The sequence below is a fragment of the Lethenteron reissneri genome, chromosome 26 (genome assembly GCF_015708825.2).
Source record: "Lethenteron reissneri isolate LAM-NWPU_2019-01 chromosome 26, ASM1570882v1, whole genome shotgun sequence".
Lineage (NCBI taxonomy): Eukaryota > Metazoa > Chordata > Hyperoartia > Petromyzontiformes > Petromyzontidae > Lethenteron > Lethenteron reissneri.
The window spans coordinates 17682333-17709001 of NC_083804.1; the positions used below are offsets into that span (position 1 = coordinate 17682333).

Sequence of the window (26669 nt, forward strand, 5' to 3'; positions counted from 1 at the left end):
AACACGTCGACTTTCAAAGTTGTCACAGATAAAGAGGTAATAGGTTCCTTCAATTGAGCAAAGTTATAAGAGCTGGGGGGGGGGGGGGGGAGAGACGACGGGGAGGGAATTCAAAAGCGCAGCAGTGCGAGGGAAGAAAAATAAAGAATTGTAACCTGCGACATTTATATCGGCTGTGATGAAGACAGCCTGTGAGACCAGGTCCTGAACGTGGGTAGATGAATGAAGACTTGAAGTCACGTGGGAAACAGGAACCATGGGAACCAACGAAGTAATGAATGTGTGACTGGAGTGAATCGGTGATTATTGATGACCCTGACTGCATTATGGGTATTGACTGAAGTGAGTTAGGAACTGGTTTCTCCACCCCAGATATGACAGCAGGATTCCATCATTGTTGGTGCAGGGGGTGGGATTGAGAATAGAAAATATTTATGTTAAAATAATCACAAATGTCATTTACTTGATACAGCTGTTGTGGCTGTGACGGTACCACCTGAAGACGGAAGCTTGTGTTGCCTCCGAAACGTCGTGATTTTTATTTTATTTTACTTTTTAATGTTTTTACCTACGTGACTTTACCGAAAAAACCTAAGGATATGAATCATTGCAGTCACGAAAGCTTCAAATCTAGAATTAATGTCCACCAGAGGGCGCTGTTTATGTCACCACCACCAGAGGGTGCTGTTTATGTCACCACCACCAGAGGGTGCTGTTTATGTCACCACCACCAGAGGGTGCTGTTTATGTCACCACCACCAGAGGGTGCTGTTTATGTCACCACCACCAGAGGGTGCTGTTTATGTCACCATCACCAGAGGGCGCTGTTTGTGTCACCACCACCAGGGGGCGCTGTTTGTGTCACCACCACCAGAGGGCGCTGTTTGTGTCACCACCACCAGAGGGCACTGTTTGTGTCACCACCACCAGGGGGCGCTGTTTGTGTCACCACCACCAGAGGGCGCTGTTTGTGTCACCACCACCAGAGGGCGCTGTTTGTGTCACCACCACCAGAGGGCACTGTTTGTGTCACCACCACCAGGGGGCGCTGTTTGTGTCACCACCATCACCAGGGGGCGCTGTTTGTGTCACCACCACCAGGGGGCGCTGTTCGTGTCACCACCACCAGGGGGCGCTGTTTGTGTCACCACCATCACCAGGGGGCGCTGTTCGTGTCACCACCACCAGGGGGCGCTGTTCGTGTCACCACCACCACCACCAGGGGGCGCTGTTTGTGTCACCACCACCACCACCACCAGAGGGCGCTGTTCGTGTCACCACCACCACCAGGGGGCGCTGTTTGTTTCACCACCACCAGGGGGCGCTGTTTGTTTCACCACCACCAGGGGGCGCTGTTTGTGTCACCACCACCAGGGGGCGCTGTTCGTGTCACCACCACCACCAGGGGCGCTGTTTGTGTCACCACCACCAGGGGGCGCTGTTTGTGTCACCACCACCACCAGGGGGCGCTGTTTGTGTCACCACCACCAGGGGGCGCTGTTTGTGTCACCACTACCACCAGGGGGCGCTGTTTGTGTCACCACCACCAGGGGGCGCTGTTCGTGTCACCACCACCACCAGGGGGCGCTGTTTGTGTCACCACCACCACCACCAGAGGGCGCTGTTCGTGTCACCACCACCACCAGGGGGCGCTGTTTGTTTCACCACCACCAGGGGGCGCTGTTTGTTTCACCACCACCAGGGGGCGCTGTTTGTGTCACCACCACCAGGGGGCGCTGTTCGTGTCACCACCACCACCAGGGGGCGCTGTTTGTGTCACCACCACCAGGGGGCGCTGTTTGTGTCACCACCACCACCAGGGGGCGCTGTTTGTTTCACCACCACCAGGGGGCGCTGTTTGTGTCACCACCACCAGGGGGCGCTGTTTGTGTCACCACCACCACCAGGGGGCGCTGTTTGTGTCACCACCACCACCAGGGGGCGCTGTTTGTGTCACCACCACCAGAGGGCGCTGTTCGTGTCACCACCACCACCAGGGGGCGCTGTTTGTTTCACCACCACCAGGGGGCGCTGTTTGTTTCACCACCACCAGGGGGCGCTGTTCGTGTCACCACCACCAGGGGGCGCTGTTCGTGTCACCACCACCACCAGGGGGCGCTGTTTGTTTCACCACCACCAGGGGGCGCTGTTTGTTTCACCACCACCAGGGGGCGCTGTTCGTGTCACCACCACCAGGGGGCGCTGTTCGTGTCACCACCACCACCAGGGGGCGCTGTTTGTGTCACCACCACCATCACCACCAGAGGGCGCTGTTCGTGTCACCACCACCAGGGGGCGCTGTTTGTGTCACCACCACCAGGGGGCGCTGTTTGTGTCACCACCACCAGGGGGCGCTGTTCGTGTCACCACCACCACCACCAGGGGGTGCTGTTTGTGTCACCACCACCAGGGGGCGCTGTTTGTGTCACCACCACCACCAGAGGGCGCTGTTCGTGTCACCACCACCACCAGGGGGCGCTGTTTGTGTCACCACCACCAGGGGGCGCTGTTTGTGTCACCACCACCACCAGAGGGCGCTGTTTGTGTCATCACCACCAGGGGGCGCTGTTTGTGTCATCACCACCAGGGGGCGCTGTTTGTGTCACCACCACCAGGGGGCGCTGTTTGTGTCACCACCACCACCAGGAGGCGCTGTTTGTGTCACCACCACCACCAGGGGGCGCTGTTCGTGTCACCACCACCAGGGGGCGCTGTTTGTGTCACCACCACCACCACCAGGGGGTGCTGTTCGTGCCACCACCACCAGGGGGCGCTGTTTGTTTCACCACCACCAGGGGGCGCTGTTTGTGTCACCACCACCACCACCAAGGGGCGCTGTTTGTGTCACCACCACCAGGGGGCGCTGTTTGTGTCACCACCACCAGGGGGCGCTGTTTGTGTGACCACCACTAGGGGCGCTGTTTGTTTCACCACCACAAGGGGGCGCTGTTTGTGTCATCACCACCAGGGGGCGCTGTTTGTTTCACCACCACCAGGGGGCGCTGTTTGTTTCACCACCACCAGGGGGCGCTGTTTGTTTCACCACCACCAGGGGGCGCTGTTTGTGTCACCACCACCAGGGGGCGCTGTTTGTTTCACCACCACCAGGGGGCGCTGTTTGTGTCACCACCACCAGAGGGCGCTGTTTGTGTCACCACCACCAGGGGGCGCTGTTTGTGTCACCACCACCAGGGGGCGCTGTTTGTTTCACCACCACCAGGGGGCGCTGTTTGTGTCACCACCACCAGGGGGCGCTGTTTGTTTCACCATCACCAGGGGGCGCTGTTTGTGTCACCACCACCAGAGGGCGCTGTTTGTGTCACCACCACCAGGGGGCGCTGTTTGTTTCACCAACACCAGGGGGCGCTGTTTGTTTCACCACCACCAGGGGGCGCTGTTTGTTTCACCACCACCAGGGGGCGCTGTTTGTGTCACCACCACCAGGGGGCGCTGTTTGTTTCACCATCACCAGGGGGCGCTGTTTGTGTCACCACCACCAGAGGGCGCTGTTTGTGTCACCACCACCAGGGGGCGCTGTTTGTTTCACCACCACCAGGGGGCGCTGTTTGTGTCACCATCACCAGGGGGCGCTGTTTGTGTCACCACCACCAGGGGGCGCTGTTTGTTTCACCACCACCAGGGGGCGCTGTTCGTGTCACCACCACCAGGGGGCGCTGTTTGTTTCACCACCACCAGGGGGCGCTGTTCGTGTCACCACCACCAGGGGGCGCTGTTTGTGTCACCACCACCAGGGGGCGCTGTTTGTTTCACCACCACCAGGGGGCGCTGTTTGTGTCACCACCACCAGGGGGCGCTGTTTGTTTCACCACCACCAGGGGGCGCTGTTCGTGTCACCACCACCAGGGGGCGCTGTTTGTTTCACCACCACCAGGGGGCGCTGTTCGTGTCACCACCACCAGAGGGCGCTGTTTGTGTCACCACCACCAGGGGGCGCTGTTTGTTTCACCAACACCAGGGGGCGCTGTTTGTTTCACCACCACCAGGGGGCGCTGTTTGTTTCACCACCACCAGGGGGCACTGTTTGTGTCACCACCACCAGGGGGCGCTGTTTGTTTCACCATCACCAGGGGGCGCTGTTTGTGTCACCACCACCAGAGGGCGCTGTTTGTGTCACCACCACCAGGGGGCGCTGTTTGTTTCACCACCACCAGGGGGCGCTGTTTGTGTCACCATCACCAGGGGGCGCTGTTTGTGTCACCACCACCAGGGGGCGCTGTTTGTTTCACCACCACCAGGGGGCGCTGTTCGTGTCACCACCACCAGGGGGCGCTGTTTGTTTCACCACCACCAGGGGGCGCTGTTCGTGTCACCACCACCAGGGGGCGCTGTTTGTGTCACCACCACCAGGGGGCGCTGTTTGTTTCACCACCACCAGGGGGCGCTGTTTGTGTCACCACCACCAGGGGGCGCTGTTTGTTTCACCACCACCAGGGGGCGCTGTTCGTGTCACCACCACCAGGGGGCGCTGTTTGTTTCACCACCACCAGGGGGCGCTGTTCGTGTCACCACCACCAGGGGGCGCTGTTTGTTTCACCACCACCAGGGGGCGCTGTTTGTGTCACCACCACCAGGGGGCGCTGTTTGTGTCACCACCACCAGGGGGCGCTGTTTGTGTCACCACCACCAGGGGGCGCTGTTTGTGTCACCACCACCAGGGGGCGCTGTTTGTTTCACCACCACCAGGGGGCGCTGTTCGTGTCACCACCACCAGGGGGCGCTGTTTGTTTCACCACCACCAGGGGGCGCTGTTCGTGTCACCACCACCACCAGGAGGCGCTGTTCATGTCACCACCACCAGGGGGCGCTGTTCGTGTCACCACCACCACCAGGAGGCGCTGTTTGTGTCACCACCACCACCAGGGGGCGCTGTTCGTGTCACCACCACCACCAGGGGGCGCTGTTCGTGTCACCACCACCACCAGGAGGCGCTGTTTGTGTCACCACCACCAGGGGGCGCTGTTTGTGTCACCACCACCACCAGGAGGCGCTGTTTGTGTCACCACCACCAGAGGGCGCTGTTTGTGTCACCACCACCAGGGGGCGCTGTTTGTGTCACCACCACCACCAGGGGGCGCTGTTTGTGTCACCACCACCAGGGGGCGCTGTTTGTGTCACCACCACCAGGGGGCGCTGTTTGTGTCACCACCACCAGGGGGCGCTGTTTGCTTCACCACCACCAGGGGGCGCTGTTTGCTTCACCACCACCAGGGGGCGCTGATTGTGTCACCACCACCATCAGGGGGCGCTGTTTGCTTCACCACCACCACCAGGGGGCGCTGTTTGTTTATATTTTTGCCTTTCAATCGCTTATAATGAAGCCAAAATAATCGCCGTGAAACTGAGCATAAGTTAAAGTTATAGTCTCAGTTCTCAGTTTGACAATGGGCCCGCACAAAACCAGGGCATACAGCCCAACTATGTCGGTAAATCGATATATCTGCCACAAAGTTCACGTTAATTTTTTATGGATTCGAACACAGCGCCTCTAGGAAAATAGGTGCTCCTGGTTGACAAAGTTTTGTTTGTTGCAAGCGAGCAATTTGGACGTCCACCGGACGTTGACCGCACGTCACTCCCTGCGGACGTGAAAGCCAGCCAGCAAAAATTGCGTTTTCTGCTACATTATTCAAAGGGTATTTGTTTATGTTTCATATCGAAGAGTTCAAACCTTTAAACCTGTTAGATATAACGCGTTAAAGCTACTCGTTGTGATTTTAAAACGCTTCCTAAATTGCAAACGAATTCCAACAAAACCCCAGCACTATGGAAAATCACTGTGACCAACCCACTGCTGATACAAACTCTCACTGCAAAGACAAAGATACCCCGTATAGCCTTAACAGACTGTAGGGGCAAGTGCTGTTAGCGAGCACCTATGAAGGCCGGCACGGCACACGAGGGGGTAGGTGGGCCAGTACACCACGCCTGGCCGCCTTTGTCTACCGAGTGACGATGTTTATACACCGCATCAGGTACTCATTTGAGGTTGAGTCAACTTAGGGGAGGCCCAGAACCAGGTTCAGATAATTGTACCTGGTGTTGACTCTTAGATTTTTTCGGTAAAAGCACGTAGGTAAAAATGTTTAAATTAACAAAAGTAAAATAAAACAAATTAAACAATTCACGACGTTTCGGAGGCAACACAAGCCTCCGTCCTCAGGTGGAACCGTCACAGCCACGACAGCTGTATCGAGTAAATGAGAGATTGCAAGAGCTACCACTCCCCCTCTTCTTTCTCCCCGACTCCCAAGATGCACGCGCACTCCTGTGTGTGTGTGGGTGGCGTGGTGCTGGCTACCCACTCCCTCACAGGTGCCCGCTAACAGCACATGCCCCTCCAGTCTGTTCGGCCGATGAGCGGGTCTTTGTCTTCGTGGCGGTTTCTCTGAGCCGCGTGGGAAGCCCCCCCCCCCCCCCCGCTGTGTTGCGTCGCCCCCTAGTAGCCTACTCGACGCGAGCCCCAGAGTTCGAAAATGAAGAGTTAAAAAGAGTTCATTGGCAGGCAGAGTCCAACTTGCCTCGAGACCAATCTCTCTCTCTCTCTGTGTGTCGTTTTACATAACATTTCGATACTTTTCTAAGTTGTTAAATTTAGTGTGTTCTTTCCCCCTCTAAGCCTGCGTACTTTACTACGCGTCTCTTCGTACTAATTGACATGTAAATTGTTTCTCTAACCCCTCCCTCTCGCTGCCTCCGCCCCCCTCTGTCTATTTAAGGCCACCCCACAGAGACGATCACCCCTCTCTGTACCTGTGTTGCTCTCTCTATGTATCTTGGTGATATCTGTCTGCTTATATGTCTGTTTATGGTTTTCTGGTTAGATTTTGTGTCGCTATTTCATTATACCTGATGATGATTGCTTCACAGAGGTGTGGGACTGTAACGGGGACGTCATACACCCTTGGGACATGGGACTTGTCAATCACCAGGCCAGATGTGAGGTCTCTGGGTCCAGGTGTAGGGTCTATGGTGCAGGTGTAGGGTCTATGGTGCAGGTGTAGGGTCTATGGTGCAGGTGTAGGGTCTATGGTGCAGGTGTAGGGTCTATGGTGCAGGTGTAGGTTCTATGGTGCAGGTGTAGGGTCTATGGTGCAGGTGTAGGGTCTATGGTGCAGGTGTAGGGTCTATGGTGCAGGTGTAGGGTCTATGGTGCAGGTGTAGAATCTATGGTGCAGGGTCGCCGGGCCCAGGTGTATGGTCTATGATGCAGGTGTAGGTAGGGTCTATGGTGCAGGTGTAGGTAGGGTCTATGGTGCAGGTGTAGAGTCTATGGTGCAGGTGTAGGGTCTATGGTGCAGGTGGTAGGGGTCTATGGTGCAGGTGTAGGGTCTATGGTGCAGGTTGTAGGTCTATGGTGCAGGTGTAGGGTCTATGGTGCAGGTGTAGGGTCTATGGTGCAGGTGTAGGGTCTATGGTGCAGGGTCTATGGTGCAGGTGTAGGATCTATGGTGCAGGTGTAGGGTCTATGGTGCAGGTATAGGGTCTATGGTGCAGGTGTAGGGTCTATGGTGCAGGTGTAGGGTCTATGGTGCAGGGTCTATGGTGCAGGTGTAGGGTCTATGGTGCAGGTGTAGGGCTATGTTGCAGGTGTAGGGTCTATGGTGCAGGTGTAGGGTCTATGGTGCAGGGTGTAGGGTCTATGGTGCAGGTGTAGGGTCTATGGTGCAGGTTTGTAGGGTCTATGGTGCAGGTGTAGGTCTATGGTGCAGGTGTAGGGTCTATGGTGCAGGTGTAGGGTCTATTGGTGCAGGTGTAGGGTCTATGGTGCAGGTGTAGGGTCTATGGTGCAGGGTTGGTAGGGTCTATGGTGCAGGTGTAGGTCTATGGTGTAGGGTCTATGGTGCAGGTGTAGGGTCTATGGTTGCAGGTGTAGGGTCTATGGTGCAGGTGTAGGGTCTATGGTGCAGGTGTAGGGTCTATGGTGCAGGTGTAGGGTCTATGGTGCAGGTGTAGGGTCTATGGTGCAGGGTCTATGGTGCAGGGTCTATGGTGCAGGTGTAGGGTCTATGGTGCAGGTGTAGGGTCTATGGTGCAGGTGTAGGGTCTATGGTGCAGGTGTAGGGTCTATGGTGCAGGTGTAGGGTCTATGGTGCAGGTGTAGGGTCTATGGTGCAGGGTCTATGGTGCAGGTGTAGGGTCTATGGTGCAGGTGCAGGGACCCTGGTCCTGGTGGGCCTGGGGGGCCCTTCACTCCGTCATTCCCACGGCCACCAAAGTCGTTTCTCAGCCTCCGCCGACGTTCAGCACGGCCACTCGCCCTCGGGAAGCTGGAACCCGGAGTCCAAGTGAGTCTGCGGAGACTCCACGCTCTGGGGAATCTCCCCTTCACCGTGGCCTGGAATCGTACAGACTCCTGAATGCGTTGACGTCGGCAACATAAACATTGATTTTAAATATGTAAATAGTGAATTAAGAGACATTGATCATCCATTAAAAACATCGCGTGTTTTTAGCTATGGTAGCAATGTTTTTCTTTCGATTCTATTCTATTATATTCTTGCGTATAATGGCAATACGTTCAGAAGCTAAATGCCAATAAAAACAAAACATTTAACTATTTTTTTTTATATTTGACCAGGTAAGGCCCACTGAGCTATGCAGCTCTTTTTTCAGAAGCGACCTGGCCACAAATGACAGCTCAACGAAGTGACTCATCACGTGGTAATGTATAGCAGCCAAATACTCTAAACACACGTTTCTAAACGTGGAAGGAAAAACCGGAGGACCCTGAGAAAAATCCACGTGACCACGGGGGAGAACACGCAAACTCCAAATATGCAGCAGGCGTCAGGGTCGGGATCGAACCCACGGACCCCGTCTATACCATGCGAGAGGGCTTCAGGAGTTAAAGTTCGTGTAGTGTTGATATTTCTCCTCCGTTGCAGCAGCGCAGATTTCAGTGGTTGACTACACGGGTCCATGGTCCCATCCATCCCTGCTGGTGAAAGCAAGGAGCAGAGGGGCAAAGCGTGCCCCCGTGTGGCAGCCGTGGAAATGACAGCCACGGTGGAAGCTATTGGACAATTGGGAGCAGATTGTGAGCTGACGGTGGGTAAGACGCAAGCTCACGTTGATGCCAGAGATCAATGAAGGTGATCGTGGCCAGAAATCAATGAAGGTGATCGTGGCCAGAGATCAATGAAGGTGATCGTGGCCATAGATCAATGAAGGTGATCGTGGCCAGAGATCAATGAAGGTGATCGTGGCCAGAGATCAATGAAGGTGATCGTGGCCAGAGATCAATGAAGGTGATCGTGGCCAGAGATCAATGAAGGTGATCGTGGCCAGAGATCAATGAAGGTGATCGTGGCCAGAGATCAATGAAGGTGATCGTGGCCAGAGATCAATGAAGGTGATCGTGGCCAGATATCAATGAAGGTGATCGTGGCCAGAGATCAATGAAGGTGATCGTGGCCAGAGATCAATGAAGGTGATCGTGGCCAGAGATCAATGAAGGTGATCGTGGCCAGAGATCAATGAAGGTGATCGTGGCCAGAGATCAATGAAGGTGATCGTGGCCAGAGATCAATGAAGTTGATCGTGGCCAGAGATCAATGAAGGTGATCGTGGCCAGAGATCAATGAAGGTGATCGTGGCCAGAGATCAATGAAGGTGATCGTGGCCAGAGATCAATGAAGGTGATCGTGGCCAGAGATCAATGAAGGTGATCGTGGCCAGAGATCAATGAAGGTGATCGTGGCCAGAGATCAATGAAGGTGATCGTGGCCAGAGATCAATGAAGGTGATCGTGGCCAGAGATCAATGAAGTTGGCCGTCCTCGTGAAGGTGGCCCGGCCTTTGCTTTGTGAACACGGCTGCTGAGGACAACCTCAAAGGATTAGGCGGAGTTCGTGGCGGGGGGGGGGTCAACGCCCTGCCCAAACTGGGCACCTGGGTCGCGAAAGCCGACGTGTTAAACTGGGCACCTTTACACATTTTTTTGCAGTTTACAATGAAGAAAAAATATGCACCCGCGATTCCTATTGTTAGGGACAAAGCGAACCTCTGCCCTCCCCAGCCCACATAGAAGTCAAACTCCGCCTATGTTCAAAGGTCCCAACAGGTCAAGCAGCCAGCAAAACAAGACTAAACATAACCAAGTTGTCATAGATCAGAGTTATCCCTGATTTACGCACGGCTTAAAGAAGCTTGGGGACAAAACAGAGACGATGGGAAGGGAATTACAGGGCAGGGTTGTCACGTGGGAACCCGTCTTGAAACATGAATTCCCATCAATGGTAAATGATCCACCGACAGCGTTAGCGGCATCGCTTTAAACTTCTTCGAAGCGCGTCGCCAAGCTCAACGGTTACCAAACACAAACTTGCACAAGACTGTGGACACTCAAAACGAGTGAACAAGAGGAGTTCGTCCAAGGGATAGGTAAGCAAAGACCACCGCCACACCAGGTTAACTCTAGCAAAGCAATTTTTTTTATTAACAAAAAATGTTTGTCTACTTGGAATATAGTCAAATAATAACAATGATGACATTGGCAGCTATTTTTCATTGTGAAGACTATGTACACTACTACAACAACAACGACGACGATTAACATGGTTCACAATATGAAAATGATGTATTACAAATATACAAAGTGCAAAAAAGTAAGGCATAATGAACGGGAGATGGGAGTTCATGATGGGGCATGCGCCGGGGTGCATGCAAATGTGTGATACGTCCACAAGGCGCCCCCCCCCCTCCTCCCCACTTAGTCCACCTTCATCAACTACCTCCGTCTCAAAAGCCACGGGGCCTCGAACATTCCTCTCCGAACCGCTCAAGGTCAGGCCGCTCACAATAGCAAACGGCCAATTACAACGTGAGAGCAATTAGGGATCGCGTGGCAATTTCTATGCAAACATGAAAACAACTTAGAGAGTTGTAATGGGTTTCCTGTCACAGGCGCGCACAATTCCAGTTAGGACATCGCAATCAGTCCGCACGTCCATCTGGCAACGCCGCAGATGTTGTTGTAAGACGGCGAGAACGAGCGCAACGGACGACACCTCACAATGAATGATTGACACTGGGGAGTTTTCAGGTCACGCCATTGTTATTTTCGAAACCATACAAGGGGGGAGGGGGGTGGTGCAGGCTATTTCGTGTAATCTTTAAAAAAAAACGACAGATGACAAATTAGACCAAAGTATATACGTACATGTACAAAGTATTTCTAGACTTAAAGCTTTCGTGATCGCAGGAATTCATATTCTTTGGGTCTTTCGGTAAAGTCACGTAAATAGAAAAAATAATAACAATAAAATAATAAAAATAAAGTGTTGTTATTTTTTCTATCTACGTGACTTTACCGAATGAGCCAAAGAATATAAGGTATTTCTACTTTGTGTTTTTTTTTATACGGAGGGAATTTTTTAGGACTGTGTGGGGTAAAAAAAAGGTAACAGAATTATGGGTGACCCCATTTAAGCCCTTTTTTTACATAAAACATGGGGCAATTAAAAACATGATATCATTTGTACCAATAGTATCTGCACCACTTACACAAAACAGTGATGATTCTCATTAGTCATATTTTAGCAAGTGTCAAATTGTCACTTTTATTAAAATCTTTCTTCAGGAATTTGAACAACAGCTTTGTTAACGTAAGCTTGAAATACAGCACAAGTCTGGCTCTGAAACACGTGTACACACACGGCACCACATATTTACGATCTAGTTTCCTATGAGGCTAAAGCTGCCTGAAGCTGATGACAAATTTAAACAGGCACAGAGGCTGATTACGTGACCACTTTGGCCTGCCGTGACAAACCTGCTGTTTGCACGTGACATACATACACACATATTTGGGTTTACACAGAAAAATAGCTTTCATTTTTTTTACATATACAAACTAGTTTAGACTCAAATTCAAGCTTTTATTTTGAGGTGATGTGCGTGCATTTCAATTTCTTTACTAAAAGCAGGCTTTTTAAGGGGGTTTCAAATGTTACACCGTCAACTAAAAGGGGCATTTTTTTTCTTTTTTAAATATAGGTGTGCCCCAAAAAAGCGTTGAATGTCACGCTTCTGCTACTCCGCGGTGAAGCAGCAACAATGTCTTCCCTGATGAGCCGCGACGTTTACCGCTGCACAAACACACCACGGCAAATCTCCGGAGGCGTCCAAACAGAAAAGTACATCGCGACAATTACGCCGCTCACATTTTGCACTAATGAGACCACCCTCTTGGTGACACTGGAATTTTTTCTTGCACATTTTTAACCGTTTTCAGACCGAATGCACCCCCCCCCCAAGCCTCCCACACCCCCCCAAATATTAATTATTTACAAGAAAAAAAAGTAAAATTAGTCGCGTACATGAGTCTGTTTGATTGGCACCCAGGATGATTGCATTACCATGCCGCTGATTACAACTACGCAGATGATATCAAACGCGGTGTATCTATATAAGCAAATGTGTGTGGTGACCACTTAATTGTCCTGGTCAGCAGGCGCGCAGCTTTCGAACAAGACATGCCGCATTGTGCGAAGTTACACAGAAATTATACTTATTGTACCCAAAAAAGAAAAATCTCCAGGTTGAACCTCGAATACACGAAAAGCATTTTTTGTACAACATCCGGAACCACTGCTGTGCGTACCCCATAAACAAAAATAAATCATTGTTAACAATACTGTATACACAAAGCATAGGTGCCAGAAACAGGCCACCTACAGCACACAAGCGAGACTGATTCAGAAAAGTGCTCTGTACTAATTTGGCTAAAGTTCAAATCCTATTTTGGGCACTGTAATCATTTGCCACGAACGTTTCTTGTTACAACTTGTGTGGAATGGCTTTAAAAAAACTACTTATTTTGTGCCATTGAGCCGGTCGTGCGTAAGATCCGGGTGGAAAGAGGCGACGGTTAAGCGACGATGTAAACACGTTCGTTCATTGAAGCAGGGGGACCTCCTCCTCTTCTTTCAAACGAATCTTGAGATTCGGCGAGTCCTTTCGGGGATGAGCGGTAGAACTTTGGTTTTATTGGATGCCAAATGCCCGCCTCGTGCGGAGAGAGACGCGTGCGATCTGGTAGTGTGTTCCCGTGTTCCAAACTCCGAGTGATGTCGCCTCCTTGTAACGATACTTGGCACTAAGCTACAGAGGGGTGACGACGGTGCAAGTAGAACGACGGCAAAGGAGGATGGATGCGTTCACATTTCTGCGCGCAATACAAAGATTTACCGAAAATAAAGTACACTTTTCCAGGGGACTCTTGCTGGCAGCTGATAAAGCCTCACCAACGTTGGTTGCCGTCATCAAATGCGCCACAATCTGAAATGTGAGGCAGTGTTTCGGGCGATGCATTTTATTCCGTGCAAAACGGAGGGAAGGCACGGGACCGACTCGTATTCATTTGAGCTTTTACAACTTGACGAGCGGCCACACGATTACCTAAAGGACAGCGGGACCGTGGTCTTCCAATAGCAGCTTGTACGCAACGACATTTTTGTTAGGGGTTTAAAAACAGAATGCAACGATGTAACGTTGAGGAGAATGAGTGACAATGGCACGCAGAGTGCCCTGTTAGCGGCCGTGTCCGTCTTCGCTGTGCCACCAGGCCTCTTCCCCACCCCACCCCCACTGAATTCTCGTTGTGCTCGAGTTGACTGCGGCACGTTGCCAATCCAGACGGTCCACAATGTGAATTCGCAAAACCAGCGGCACCACCACCGAGTCCACGAGGCCAGAGGTGGCATCACTTCAGCAGTTCACCAACTCCTGCGTGCGGCCAACAACGGCTGAACGATTGCGATTACCGCTTGGGTTGAGCAGGTTAAAGGTAACGACTCTCATTAGCCGCACAGAAACAAGCAGGTGCTTCGGAATGCACGCTACCGGAGGGGGTGCCAGGTGTGTGCTCTGGCCCATGGGCTAAGTATAAAGAGAGCTCTCCTCGGGGTGAGGTAGAGGTCGCAACCGGGTACCCGATACCCGTACCCTACCCGATACCCGGCTACCCGTACCCGGCCAGGTACGGGTAGCCGTTTGCGACCCCGGTGCGGCCGGGTACGGGTAGGCCGTGAGTCACTGGTGAGTAACCGTTTGTCACTCATTTCGGGTAGGGTACGGGCAGGGAACGGGTACCCGTACCTGGCCGGGTACGGGTACCCATTTGCGACCCTGGTGCGGCCAGGTACGGGTAAGGAATCAAAACCCGTTTGCGACCTCTGGGGTGAGGGCCTATCCAAGGTGATCTCACTCGCTTACAAGCGGCCACTGCATATGACTCTGCTGCAAGTTCAACATGACGTGTGGTACACCTTCCAGAATGCACTCAATGACATATTTTTTTTTTTAAACATATCTTCCATATTTAGTCATTTTCCTATGAAGCTATTTAAACGCGTTTGCTTAACATTTTAAGTGTGTTGTGTTTTTGACACAGACGCACGAAACCCGGTGGAAATGCACCGCTGTACGAATCTCTTTGTAAGAGATTTTATTTTGGGAAAGCTGTGGTTTAAAACAAGCTCGAAAATGCCCTCAGCTCACACTCTCAATTGGATAATAAAAGGAGAAACCATCGCTTTGAGTTGTTTAACGAGACACTGCCACCAAACTGAGAAGAAAACTCTTTGAGAAAAACCCAGGGGTGGAAGCACAGAGGAACGCAACGGGAAAAAAACACCGCCAATTGTGGCCAACTGAACAAAACCCAAGGTAACGTTCATATAAAAACCAACGACATATATAAAAGTACAAAAATTAACATAAAAAATGACAAAACTACCACGGCAAACTCAAAACAGCAAAAAAAATGCAACAAAATCTGGCTGCTGCCTGCATGTCATAAACTAAATACACGTGTACAGTACGAGTCGTCGTGACAACACAAAAAGGCGATTTAAAATATACAACTCGAATTCTGTTGCCTCATCTGCCTCGGAGCGTTGTCCCTCGGCACGTGTTTGTGGAGTTTATTGGGCGGCGTTCATCAAGCGATAAGTATGGGTTTCTGCTCCTGAGCCTGGAGAGATTAAAACGAACAGCAGAGCCACATCACAGGGCTCACACTTCACACCGATTTGGCTACGGTGAACCACAGATCGCTCCTACCTATCCGCGCGATAGTGGTCACCCCCGCTAAACGCAGAGTCGCCGTCGGACAATGCAGGCCAGTGGTGGACAAGGCACAAGCACTGTAACTCCGCAAGGGACCAGCCACCACAAGGCTGCTGATTTAACGCAGTAAAATACGCAACACCAAAAAAATCTAATATTCAAACGTGATTTGGAGCTTTCGTGACTGCAGGAATTACTCTTTGCTTCTTTCGGTAAAGTCACGTAGAAAGAAAAAAATATTTATTGTATTTGAAAGAAAAATAAATATTTAAATATTTTGTTTTATTTCTACGCGACTTTACTCAAAGAACCAAAGAGTAATCTAATATTCACCGTCCATTCTTATGTGTCGAAACACATCCACGCCTGTTTGCCTCACACCGAACTGAAGCTGGCGCGAATTTCTTCCTCGGTAGTGGTCTCTTCGCACACACATTCTAATTACGTTTAGTGGTCACAACTTCTGGTCGCGTGTCGCCCTGCGTCATGGTGCTCAACGGGCGCTGGCCTAGTTGGTGCTTCGAGTGGCTGCTGCAGCGACGGCGTGCTGTGGAGGTGCGCGGTTGGAACCCGCTGGGCTGCCCGGGTTAATACTGCGGTATCAACCCGTACAAATACGTGCCCCGTCTGCTTCACAATTGGCCATTAACGATCCGGTGAGGCCACTCGATAAGTGGGACATTTTGTGCCGACGTCATGGTCCAAATGTGAAAAATTACCTAAAAATTACTCGACTGTGATGACACACAGCAACAGCATCGCCCCCTACTTTAAAACTATACTGCGTGAAACATAGCGCCTTCGTGATCGCCTTGTGCTATAGGAATGGCACAAATACCCAATGTATTAGATTGTTATTGGCTACTGAATACCACATCCCCCAGACGTGTGAAAGTGCAATTCAGTAGTTAATCTGCCATGTATCGTGCTTCGCAAATACAAGGCGGAACTCATAACGTCTCCATGAATGCGGCTTTGGAACTCCCACTTGTCACAAGCTGGATGTGGTTGCGGGGCCTTGTGCTTTATACCGCAATGATACGGTGGTTTCCGAGGTTCGTCTTGCAGGAGAGGGGAGATGACTTGCATCAAGGAAAGCAGCACACCCCTTGCTTTAATCTTAATTTTGGAGCTTTCGTGACTGCAGGAATTATTCTTTGGTTCTTTCGGTAAAGTCACGTATGAAGATAAAATGAAAAATTAATTATTTAATTTATTATTTTATCTTTATATACGTGACTTTACCGAAAGAACCAAAGAATAACCCCTTGCTTTGCTTGAAGCAGTTTCTTGAAACTTTAATTTTGGACCCACCTCCTTGGGTGGGGGGGGGGGTTCGAGATGTAAGGGAGCGCGTCCGCAGTTGTTCTGTAGACCGCGAGACGCGCGAGTGTTTACGTTGAGCTGGGTTGCTCGAGCAGCCGGTGTGCGGCACCCGCTTCCACACTCCCTTCACCTCTGCTCGGTCAGGGGATGTTTGTACGGTTATATTCGGCGGTTGCATTATTACGCGTTTGAGCCTTTAACTGTTACATTCTTTGTGTTACTCGTTAAACACCTGTACGAGCTTTGAAAGCTTCGGACAGAGATTCCACGTCGTGGGGTCATGGGTCATGATGTTGTGCATGGCCAGAACTCAGTTGTGGTTCCAGAGTGCTGAAGGGAGACGGAGGCCCGTTCAACTCATCCCATCGTGATGACTAAACTCATGCTTTTGTGCTCAGCTATTCTAAACGGGTTAATTAAATTTACGCTCTGTAAACATGCATAATAATCCCAATGCAACGATGCCACAGATTGACAACTGATTAATTGTCAGCAATACTTTCTGAGAGATTGAGCTCCCTGTTCTGTCCACATGCTGTTGGTAAATAATGCGTCATACCGGAGAACATGCTTTTGAGTCTATTATGGCTTGATGCAGACAAATAAGTGATTAATACTTATTGTAATTGGGTGGGATTACAATACAAACAGTGCTGTAACACAGGGTGCCACCACAGGGTTATTCGTGGCTGTTTAAAGCTGGAATCGAACATTCATTTGCCAAGGATGGGGAACAATTTAGTTCGTCAAACGCGAGGCATGTCGTCACTGAAGGGCACAAGGCAGGTAAATTGTACGTTCCCCACGTACCGTGCTTGAGGGACATCAACCCACAAGCGAGGGGTAATGATTCGACACTCTGCAAGCCAACAATTCAGTTTTTCATAATGTGCCATTTTAGAGAAGCCACCGGAGCTATGGAATTTTAAATGTCGATGGGAAAACTCATTTCTGTAGAGCTGGTTTTTGTGTTTAGTTTGTTGTCCTTCCCCCGCTCTTCCGATTAACACGGCTGGCTATGTACGGTGCGAAAGAAGTTCAACATACATACACTGCCACCCAATATGTGCATATCTAACCCTCATCACGAGATATTTTCCACCAATCACCAGAGCATACAGGCTACCTGTTTTTCCTTCAAAGTGCAAGCTAACGCTAATTATATTACCAACACCTTCAAATACTGTCGTGCTCATAACCATTCTACTATTGCCATTAATTTTAAGCTGTGTCCAGAAACCACATCTCATCTAATTTAATTAAATGAATCGTGACTTTGCCAAACCCATCAGACATGGGAAAATACAGCTGCTCAACAGGAAAAGGATAAATGATGCTCAAATAATGGTCTTGCATTTTATCCATCACAAAAGTACTAAGATGTAGGATCTGAGCAGCAGAGATCTTAAGATATTCAAACCGGTACACTCCACGTGGACCGCGATGGTTATTTGACGTTCCACTGCCCTCTGGGTTGGCTGGCCCGGAGCCCAGCACAGAATGCAGGAGGTTCCAATAGAATCATCACATTCTTTGTAAAGTATGCGGTAAAGAGCTCAAGTTATAACTTGCAGCAAGTTTAAACAGAGAATGCCGCTTGTCCTGGTAGATTGCTAGAGTCGCATCGTGTTTGAGGCTTTTCCACTCCAGTTTAATGTGAAACAAAAAAAACATTGATACTGTACGCCTTGGAGACAAAAAATATACATAACTCAAGCCGCAAATGAGAAGAAATATGTAATTGGGCGTTTTGAACCCATTCTGCATCGTATAAACACGTTCCTTTATCAACTACAAGCATTACTAATATACCTACGGGGTAGGAATTACACAAATAAACTGAAAGCAACACGAAAGCAAGCGACTCTGACCAATGTAAAATTCTGGGCCTACACTGACCATCCTAGGAACTAATTTCACCCCTGAACTTTGGGAGAAACAGCAATCGTGGTGTGACTGCTGCCAGCACCGCCATGAATACTCCTCTCTTCCCCATTCGTACTCTCTTCGCGCCACCGATTGGATGCAACGCGTTTTCCGCTTGACCCTGGGGGCATTGTTTGGACCAATCGTGTTACAGCAGCGGCATGTGAAAGTGCAATTATGGCAGTGTCTGTTGGAAGGGAGCGTAGTTCTGCATGTTTTTTCTCCCCCCTCCAACATTACTATAGCATTTGGCTACGACAAAAAAAGGTGCACTGCACGTTGGACCCTGAAGAACACGATGATGATGTAAGCGACTGGCTCTCAAGTGTACGATGGTGTTGCAAAGCCTACGGACCAATAAACACCGACTCTAAACAGCAGCAGCCCGATTGTACATACATCTCTCTAAACACAGGGCCAAGGCATTGACATATCTATCGAGATGTAACCTAAAGAAAAAAGTGTTTTCCAAATACCCAGGTTAATATATGTTCTTTTAAAAAATGTCCTGCAGATGGGGGGGGGGGGGGGGGATCCACTAAACAGTGTGCCAAGCTAACCAGCTGCACAATATTATCACTACCAGCAACTACATGAAACCAAGATGGCATATTTAATGCAATACAAATATATATAATAAAAAAAAAGATTTTTTTTATCATTCTGTACATTTACTGAGTGTTCTAAAGTATATCTCTAACAAATTAATTGAACAAAAAACAAAACGTACAGCACTTTCCTACACCTATTACTCCGTTGTCAACGTCTTACAAATCCAGTTACAAGGTTCAAAAAATAAAAATCACTCGTGAGCTCGTGACGGCAATGGGATGAAAGGCGAAGAAACGTGATTTACGCGGTGTGATGATTTCGCAGCACACTGTGACAGTGTGCTCGTTAAAGTAGAAGTCTGAAATATGCCGTCCAGTCTCTCCGTGAAGCGCTCATCAATACAAAACTGCTCTATTCATCAGTAAGGAAACCAACACTTGTACAGACAGATCAACGCATATTATTACATGTCCAGCTCCACCAATGGGTGTGGTCCTTTATGAAGCAAGCACCAGTCAATATTGATATCCAGAAAGTAATGCTTAGCAGGAGGTCACCCTCATGGTTCAGAGGTCAGAGCACTGAGTTTGCACCACAGGTGTTGAATCCAGTTTTCAACCTCACGTGATTAAAGCATGCTCTCAAGATTTAGTTTGTGGTCTCAGCAGGGTCGCCAAAAGCCTGCACACAAATCCCTTGACATTCAACTTGGTTTTGCAAGTACAGCTGTACTAACGATTACAGCATGGTAGTATCTCATGAATGCTTAACATTACCACAGCGTATTAATTTGTTTGAAGTATATCAAAAGCGGATCTTAATTTAAATACAACTCCTTGCTTCAGCCAGATTTATTACAACATCTGCGGCGTTTCAACGAAACATAGTTTCTGCACTTTTGGTGTTTCGGTGGATTTACGTCGACTGCAATGAGGCGCTACCGGGTGACGATGAAGTGAAAGATCCCACGGCATTGCAGTTCCACCGAGGCTGTTCACAAGGAGCTCGAGTTCACCGACGCAGCAACTTCTTCTCTAACGGGGTGAGATGGGTTCTGGGAAACTACATTCAGCGTTGCCTTCACAAGTGGGAGCTGGAGGCGGAGAGAGCTGCTCACAGCAGCCCCCACCAGCTCATGAAGCAAGGAGACTGCTTTAAAAATGACACAATCCTGAGCAGTCCCAACACCGAGCGAAACAACGTGTCTACAGCCAAATTGTTCGGTACCTATGGCATTCTTTTAATGAACAGCACGAAACTAAATTGCGCGGTAAGCAACTTAAAAGAAACAATAACTAATGCCCCCCTCCATGCCCAGCTCTACACTTTTACATTTCCCACCACCACCACCACCATCATAATCATCACTGATTGAACTTTGTCCTTTACCCTGTCCATAGACATTGATGAATTAAATCGGTAAATATTTTAATAAGTATATCTTAACATTCAATACATAATGTAAAAAAAATGCAGTTGTTGAAATCGAGTATATTTGGTTAATATGTACATAACAATAGAAACTGGAAGTGTGCGTGATGCAAATTTTGTTTACCCCGAGGGAGCGACGTGTGGTCTCTATCGCAGCGGGCCGGGCTGCAGAGCTAGAGGCATGCATCACGAATAGCGGTCATAGATACCATGGCCGCTTTCCATCATCGCAGTGAACACATGCAGCAGCAGCAGCAGCAGTAGCAGGCACAGGACTGATGTCTGTGGAGTTGCAGACAACACCAATGATTTCTCAGCACTTACGAATGAATGAGTTGATTGCGCTTGGCTTTAGAGCTACGTGTGCAGTTTTCGACCAAAGTTCAAGAGCCCTACCATCAAAAATGCTTAAATTTGGGTGTGGGCTGTGGGCGACCTTCAGAATATTAAGTCGGATGGCGTATTCAGGCTTAGGTCTGCGCTATCCAAGAAGTCTGTAGAAAAGAGGCTGGGCGAATTGACTCCTAGCGGGGTAAGACCTGAGTTGGAGTCCGGCATGGTCAGCTCGGCCCACTCCATGTCCAGCCCTTCCTCGCCCAGCGACAGCACGGCGTGGCCCGTGTCCATGGGTGACAGCGGCGTGTCCAGCGACTCGAGGATGCCCGTGGGCGGGCCCAGGCCCCCCGTGGTGGCGTCTGCAGACGGGAAGTCCTCCAGCATGGGAAAGGGGTCGAGTTCCCCGTCCGAGTCCATCTTGAAGAGGCTGGAGGACGTGTCGGGCTGCGACAGGAGGTCCTCCAGTTGCTTGTCGCTCTCTCGGTCTCTGTCTCTGCTGGCGCTGGTGGCGCCGTGCGTGTGGTGAGTGTTGTGCTCGGACGGTGACTGGGAGCAATTTGCGATACTCATGGCCGAAATCGATGTCCCGGAGGAGCCTAACTTTGGAGTGGGAGGAGGATCTTCCTTGGCATGAGCTGGCATCTCTGTAGAAAAAAAAATCAAAACCATTAAAAGTAATACAATGTATTTGGTGAACCGTTGTGTAGGGATCTCTGCATATCTCTTCAGGTGAGTGTACCACAACCATACTGATGTTGAACACGATTCACCAACTCCGCTTACACAGAGGACTGGTTTACAGGACACGACAACACCTGGCAGAACTGAGTACAAATGTCAGCGCTATCGTCAAGTTACATATACAGAACAGTAACGGTCAGATCAACGCATGAAACAGCAAACAATAACAACAAAGTTATTCCGTAAAAACCTTAAAATTCACACTGGAAGCACTTGCTGGTAAATACAATGCGGAGAGCTCACTATCACACTGCCTTGTCATGAACACGAACAAGTGGGCTGACATTTCAAGTAATACCCATTACTGTTTGGGCAATGATCCTCATAATCATCATGAAGAGTAGAGGTTACGGGTCATTGGGCTGCCGTGTAACTAATATTGTCAATGAAAAATCCATTCAAACACTTCAGCCCAACTGTGTTTTATCATCCACCACAGGGGTGATTTGAGTGGACAATGCACCGCGCCTTAGTGGTAATCATACGTTGCGACTGGTATTCATGCCATAGGAGGGCACTGTTTTTCGCAAGCACAGTCTGAAGTAGTTTCACAGTGGGGGGGGGGGGGGGGGTCATGTTGCTGTAGGCACCGCGGTAGCGAAATGTTAACTCCAACGCCAAGTATGCAGAAGGTCGTGGGTTCAATCTTGACCCTGACGTCTGTATATTTAGAGTTTGCATGTCTCTCTCCTTATGGTTGCGTGGATTTTTCTCCGGGTCCTCTGGGCTTTCCTCCCACATTTAGATACATACTTTAAGATTATTTGGCTGCTATACATTTACATATGATACGCCGATTCATTGAGCTATCATTTGTGGGCAACTTGTTTCTGAAAAAGAGCTAGTTAGTTCAGTGGGCCTACCTGCGTGCAATCCCAGTTGAGAGCTTTACAAGTAATATTTCATATTTGCCAAATTTGGACCAGGACGCTGGCACACAATGGCCTACAACTTTCAAGCGACTTGTGGGAAAGGTACTCACCTCCATTCTCAATGAGGAGGTCCAAAACTTCATCCATCTGCTGACTCCTAGAGCTCTGCAAAGAAATATGAATATAGGCGATCTCGACCAAAACATATAATATTGGTCACGGAAGACTACGTGTCAAACCGAATATGGATATACACTCAGAACTACGAATGCCAGCCCCCGAATGTGCAATGTTACTGCTATATGACAGAAAGGGCCTCAGAGCTGGCTGTTGGTGGACAAAGCAAGAAGACATCACATCTACAAAGACAATGATTTAACGTCCTGTTTACAGATCCTGCCATCACAAAATAAATTGTCATCACATCAAGAACAACTGAACGCGTGACTTCAGAACCACCTAACATAGTCCAAGTGCAGGTGAAGGTTTTGTGTCAATGGCTGATTGAGGACGAATTAAAACCTAAACGAGAGAAGAGGAATGGAAAATGTGTAGGCAATCCCTCAGGTACGAAGAGGACATCTTCCGCAGATGGTGGAGATCATCGTGCATCTGGAGACGGCTGAATTGACAGATCCGAGATCCACATTCATTATTGTGACGCAGCAAATGGTTACGGGGGGGGGGAGGATTGGGTAACTATCGCACTTCATGTGCATAGGATGCATTTCTGTAAATGTTTACTCTTACAGCAGAACTGTCAATCCACTGCTGCATGAAACCCTTTCCATGCCAAGAGGGCTGAATGAACATACTTCACCACACTGGTCGGTACAGGTTGTTGAAGGGGTTGGGGGGAGTAGGACCAGGATCGTGGTCAGGAATTGGGACTTGAATATCTGGGCTCTCTGCATAGTGCGCGAGCCACTGCACGACACCGCTCAACCCAGATTTATACACATTCACAGTCATGTTAATCTCTCTGTCCGGATACACAAACGTTGAGATTACACAAACGTTTCTCCATTCATGATGGATACGTAACTGACTGTATGCCAGTGAGGTGCATTACTCACATGCTGCTGGTGATGCTGGTTCTTGGCCTGAAGAACCGCGTCCGCGTACGACGGAGGCTGCCGGTGTTTCGAAGCCGTGGTCGGCGCCATCGGAGAGAACATGTGGTCGTGGTGCATGTGGAAGCCGGCTTGGTGCAGCGAATCCGGCACCGAGATCGACTGCAAAGAGAGACAGCGGTTTTACTACCGTGGCGGAATACATCCAGGACAGTCGCCCTCCACGGCAAAATGTTTCTAGAGAGTGAGGCGACTGTGTTTACACACGAGAACCGCCACTGGCCCTCCACGGAGCCCGACGCACAGATCCCCATAGTTAAGTGGAAAAATCTCACATTCATCAATGACACTGCCTTAAAAAATATATGATAGGTGACGATGGGCCATAGCCCGAAACGTCGCCTATTACATACCTTTCATTTTAGGGCAGCGTTATTGACTAAGAGGAACGTGCCAGGCTTTGTGTTATTTGTGCTTGTGCATCACTGTCAAGTGCCTGTCCTGTTAAGAGGCTGCCCCCCACCGTGGGAAAACGACGACAGGGCTGAGCCCCCTGGGGAGGATGATGCACGTACCGCATTTAACCAAGTATTACATTTCCACCGAGGGGAGTGGTGGTGTAGTAATTAGCATGCTGCGTTATAAAACTGGTGACCTGAGTTTGATTAATGACCACGGTTACCACCAGTGGTGAGGGATTTCTGAACCAGTTCTGGGCCCCCTATTCGCTAACCTGCAACGATCAGCGTAGTGAAGTATGGTCAAACAACCCCCATGAACGATAAGGCAAGGAGGAGGCCTTAATCCAGTGGTGGAATGACAATGAGCTGCAAATAATTGAAATGATTACATTTCCACCACTGGCTCAGGACCATTGGCGATGAGATAAGTGTAGCACGGCGGTCCAAAAAATAGGAATGTACAATTACTTTTATCAACGTAATCTATATTGACAGAGAATACAAATGCCAGTGTAGTTTTTATATTCCGTACAGAGGAAGAATACAGGATGGTTGAGGGAGGTGGTGAGGGCTGGGATTTCAGAAACAAAAATGGTCAAGAGAATGTATATTCGAAAAGACAGAGGGTAACGATTTAGAGGGATAATGCGATGGCAGGAAGAAAGAGAGAGAGCACAGCGATGAAGCAGGAGATGTGACTCGGGCACAGAGGTGGGCAGAGGATCTTGATGGAGAGAGAAAACTATTTCGAGTTGATCCAGAATTGGACAGGAAGCCAGTGGAGGGATAGTAACAAAAGGCAGATGTGGTGGAGCCAGCGCGCGGGAAGACGCGCGTGCAAATACACACAACGGTGTCTGCCAGCAGCACTCTGGATTGTCTAGGTTGTAGCGATGAGAGATATTCTGGGCAAAATTGACATTGGAATTTAAGGGCAGCATAGAGGTAATGAAATCTTTACAAATGGCAGACTTATTGGCCTAAAGTAGAAAATACGTTATTGATTTGAAGAAATGTAACCAATCCACAAAGGGGATGGAATTTTAATGTAGAGGACACAAAGCAGATGGTGAGGATGGGGCATTTGAAAACACAAATGCGTATATCATCAATGCAACATTTACATTAAAATTGTTGTCATTATGTAAAACTAAGCTTTCACTGATGAGAAGACAGTGAAGAGAAGAAAAAATACAGGGATTTGATGTGTACACACGAGGATAAATATAAGTTAGTAATCTTTTCAAATTTTCATCAAGCTGATGATTAATTTTAACAAATGGCAAAGTATATTTTCCCAAGTGTAATTAATGCACATACATGGATGCTATGATCTCATCAGAATATTCACGTACGGAAGATAACCTATTTTATGTTTTTTTTTAAACAGTGCTTTATTAATTACGGACAACCTGAGTCTCGACATGTTTTAAGTAGGTTCCTCCTTCACGATATTTCACCAGTTGTTTAAATAAAGGTTTTTCACGTGTGAGGGAAACATTAATTCTCAGCAGGAACAAGAGACCAACACAACAGATAACAAACAAAATCTGCACAAGTGTGTAACCTGATGTCATGCAACAAATTGGCCTGGCTTCAAGAATAATGAATGGTCTAACCTGCATTTGATCCCAGAAACGGTTAAGCCTGGGCACCAAATTGAGAGTGTACCAGTGCTGTGCTTTGTCAGTTTTGCTGTATGGTGCGGAGGTCTTGACATCGCTTTAAGCTGATTTGGATCGGCTGCAGTCCTTCCACACGCGTTGCCAAAGATGCCTTCTTGGCATCCGATGGTTCAACTTCGTCAGAATTGTCACCATTGTATCTGCAAACCAGCCTTCTAGTGATTGAGAGCTTAGTTCGAGTGAGACGCCTGTAATTTTTTGGACACATCGGCCGTCTTGATGCGCAAACTCCAGCAATTTGCGCACTTCAGTTGGCAGTTGACATTCGAAGTGGGCTGCGACTCTGAAAGGAATGGTGCCGCACCCGTGGTTGTCCCACGTGGTTGTCCCACGTGATTGCCCCCGTAATATGTGGATCCAAAAATTTACCCGTAAAAACAAAGTTTTTCACTATAAATCCTTTATATGCGTGACGGCTAGAGTCCTCTCGTCCTCTGGCTTGAGATGGCTGCCACCTATGGGTCAGATGATTGCCTGCCACCAATTTTTTTTTCCTAAAATGTTGAAAATTTTGGATTTTTTTTCACGAAAATAAATTGTCACGCACGAGTCTGTGTGCAAAATGTCAGCTCGATTGGATCACGGGAAGTGGGTTAAAAAACGACCGAAAGATTTGCACGGTCGTAAGCGCGCAAGCAAGCAAGCAAGTGAACTTAATATAAAGGATTTTAAAAATTGGTATGGCAGCAAGAGCAATTTATGCCAATGCTGTCGCAAGAGGTCACACGTTTCGCGCAACGGTCCTTCGCCGACTATGTGTGATACATGAATGTGTGACGTGTCACCAACCCAACTGCTGTACTGCCATCTCTGGAACCACATCAGAGCCCAGTGGGCTGGGGAGTGCCACAGCAACATAACCCCAGGGCCCACCTCTCAAGCATTCACTAAAGGGGTGCGCAACCACCACTGTTGGATGTTTTGGCACGTTGATCAAAATGACATGCGGCTCTGATTACACAGGAGCTGTGGAAGTGAAGCAGGCTGGTGCGGGGGTAATGCTAGTGCCCCACAGCATGCAGTGTTCGGGTTCGATTGTCGACTTGGGTGGTTTTCTGTGTGGACTTTGTATGTTCTCCCCCCTGTTCTGCATGGGTTCTCTGGTTGCCTCCCCACGGTAAAAAAATAGAAAACCTACAATGTAACCGATATTGGCAAAATATCCCAATGCTG

At 49.3% G+C, this 26669-nt stretch overlaps 1 protein-coding gene across 8 annotated transcripts in view; it reads right to left on the reverse strand.

Annotated features, from left to right (window-relative positions):
* Positions 1 to 16333: 16333 nt before the first annotated feature.
* Positions 16334 to 26669, reverse strand: part of LOC133347753 (myocardin-like) — a 140644-nt gene continuing 130308 nt past the window's right edge. For all 8 annotated transcript variants that reach the window (XM_061560325.1, XM_061560324.1, XM_061560320.1 and 5 more), the window contains 3 exons: positions 23354 to 23512; positions 22388 to 22442; positions 16334 to 21308 (listed from right to left, as the gene is read on the reverse strand). In XM_061560325.1, coding sequence (XP_061416309.1) covers positions 20767 to 21308; positions 22388 to 22442; positions 23354 to 23512 — 756 coding nt within the window. In that variant the 3' untranslated portion in view covers positions 16334 to 20766. The remainder of the gene's footprint in view (positions 21309 to 22387; positions 22443 to 23353; positions 23513 to 26669) is intronic.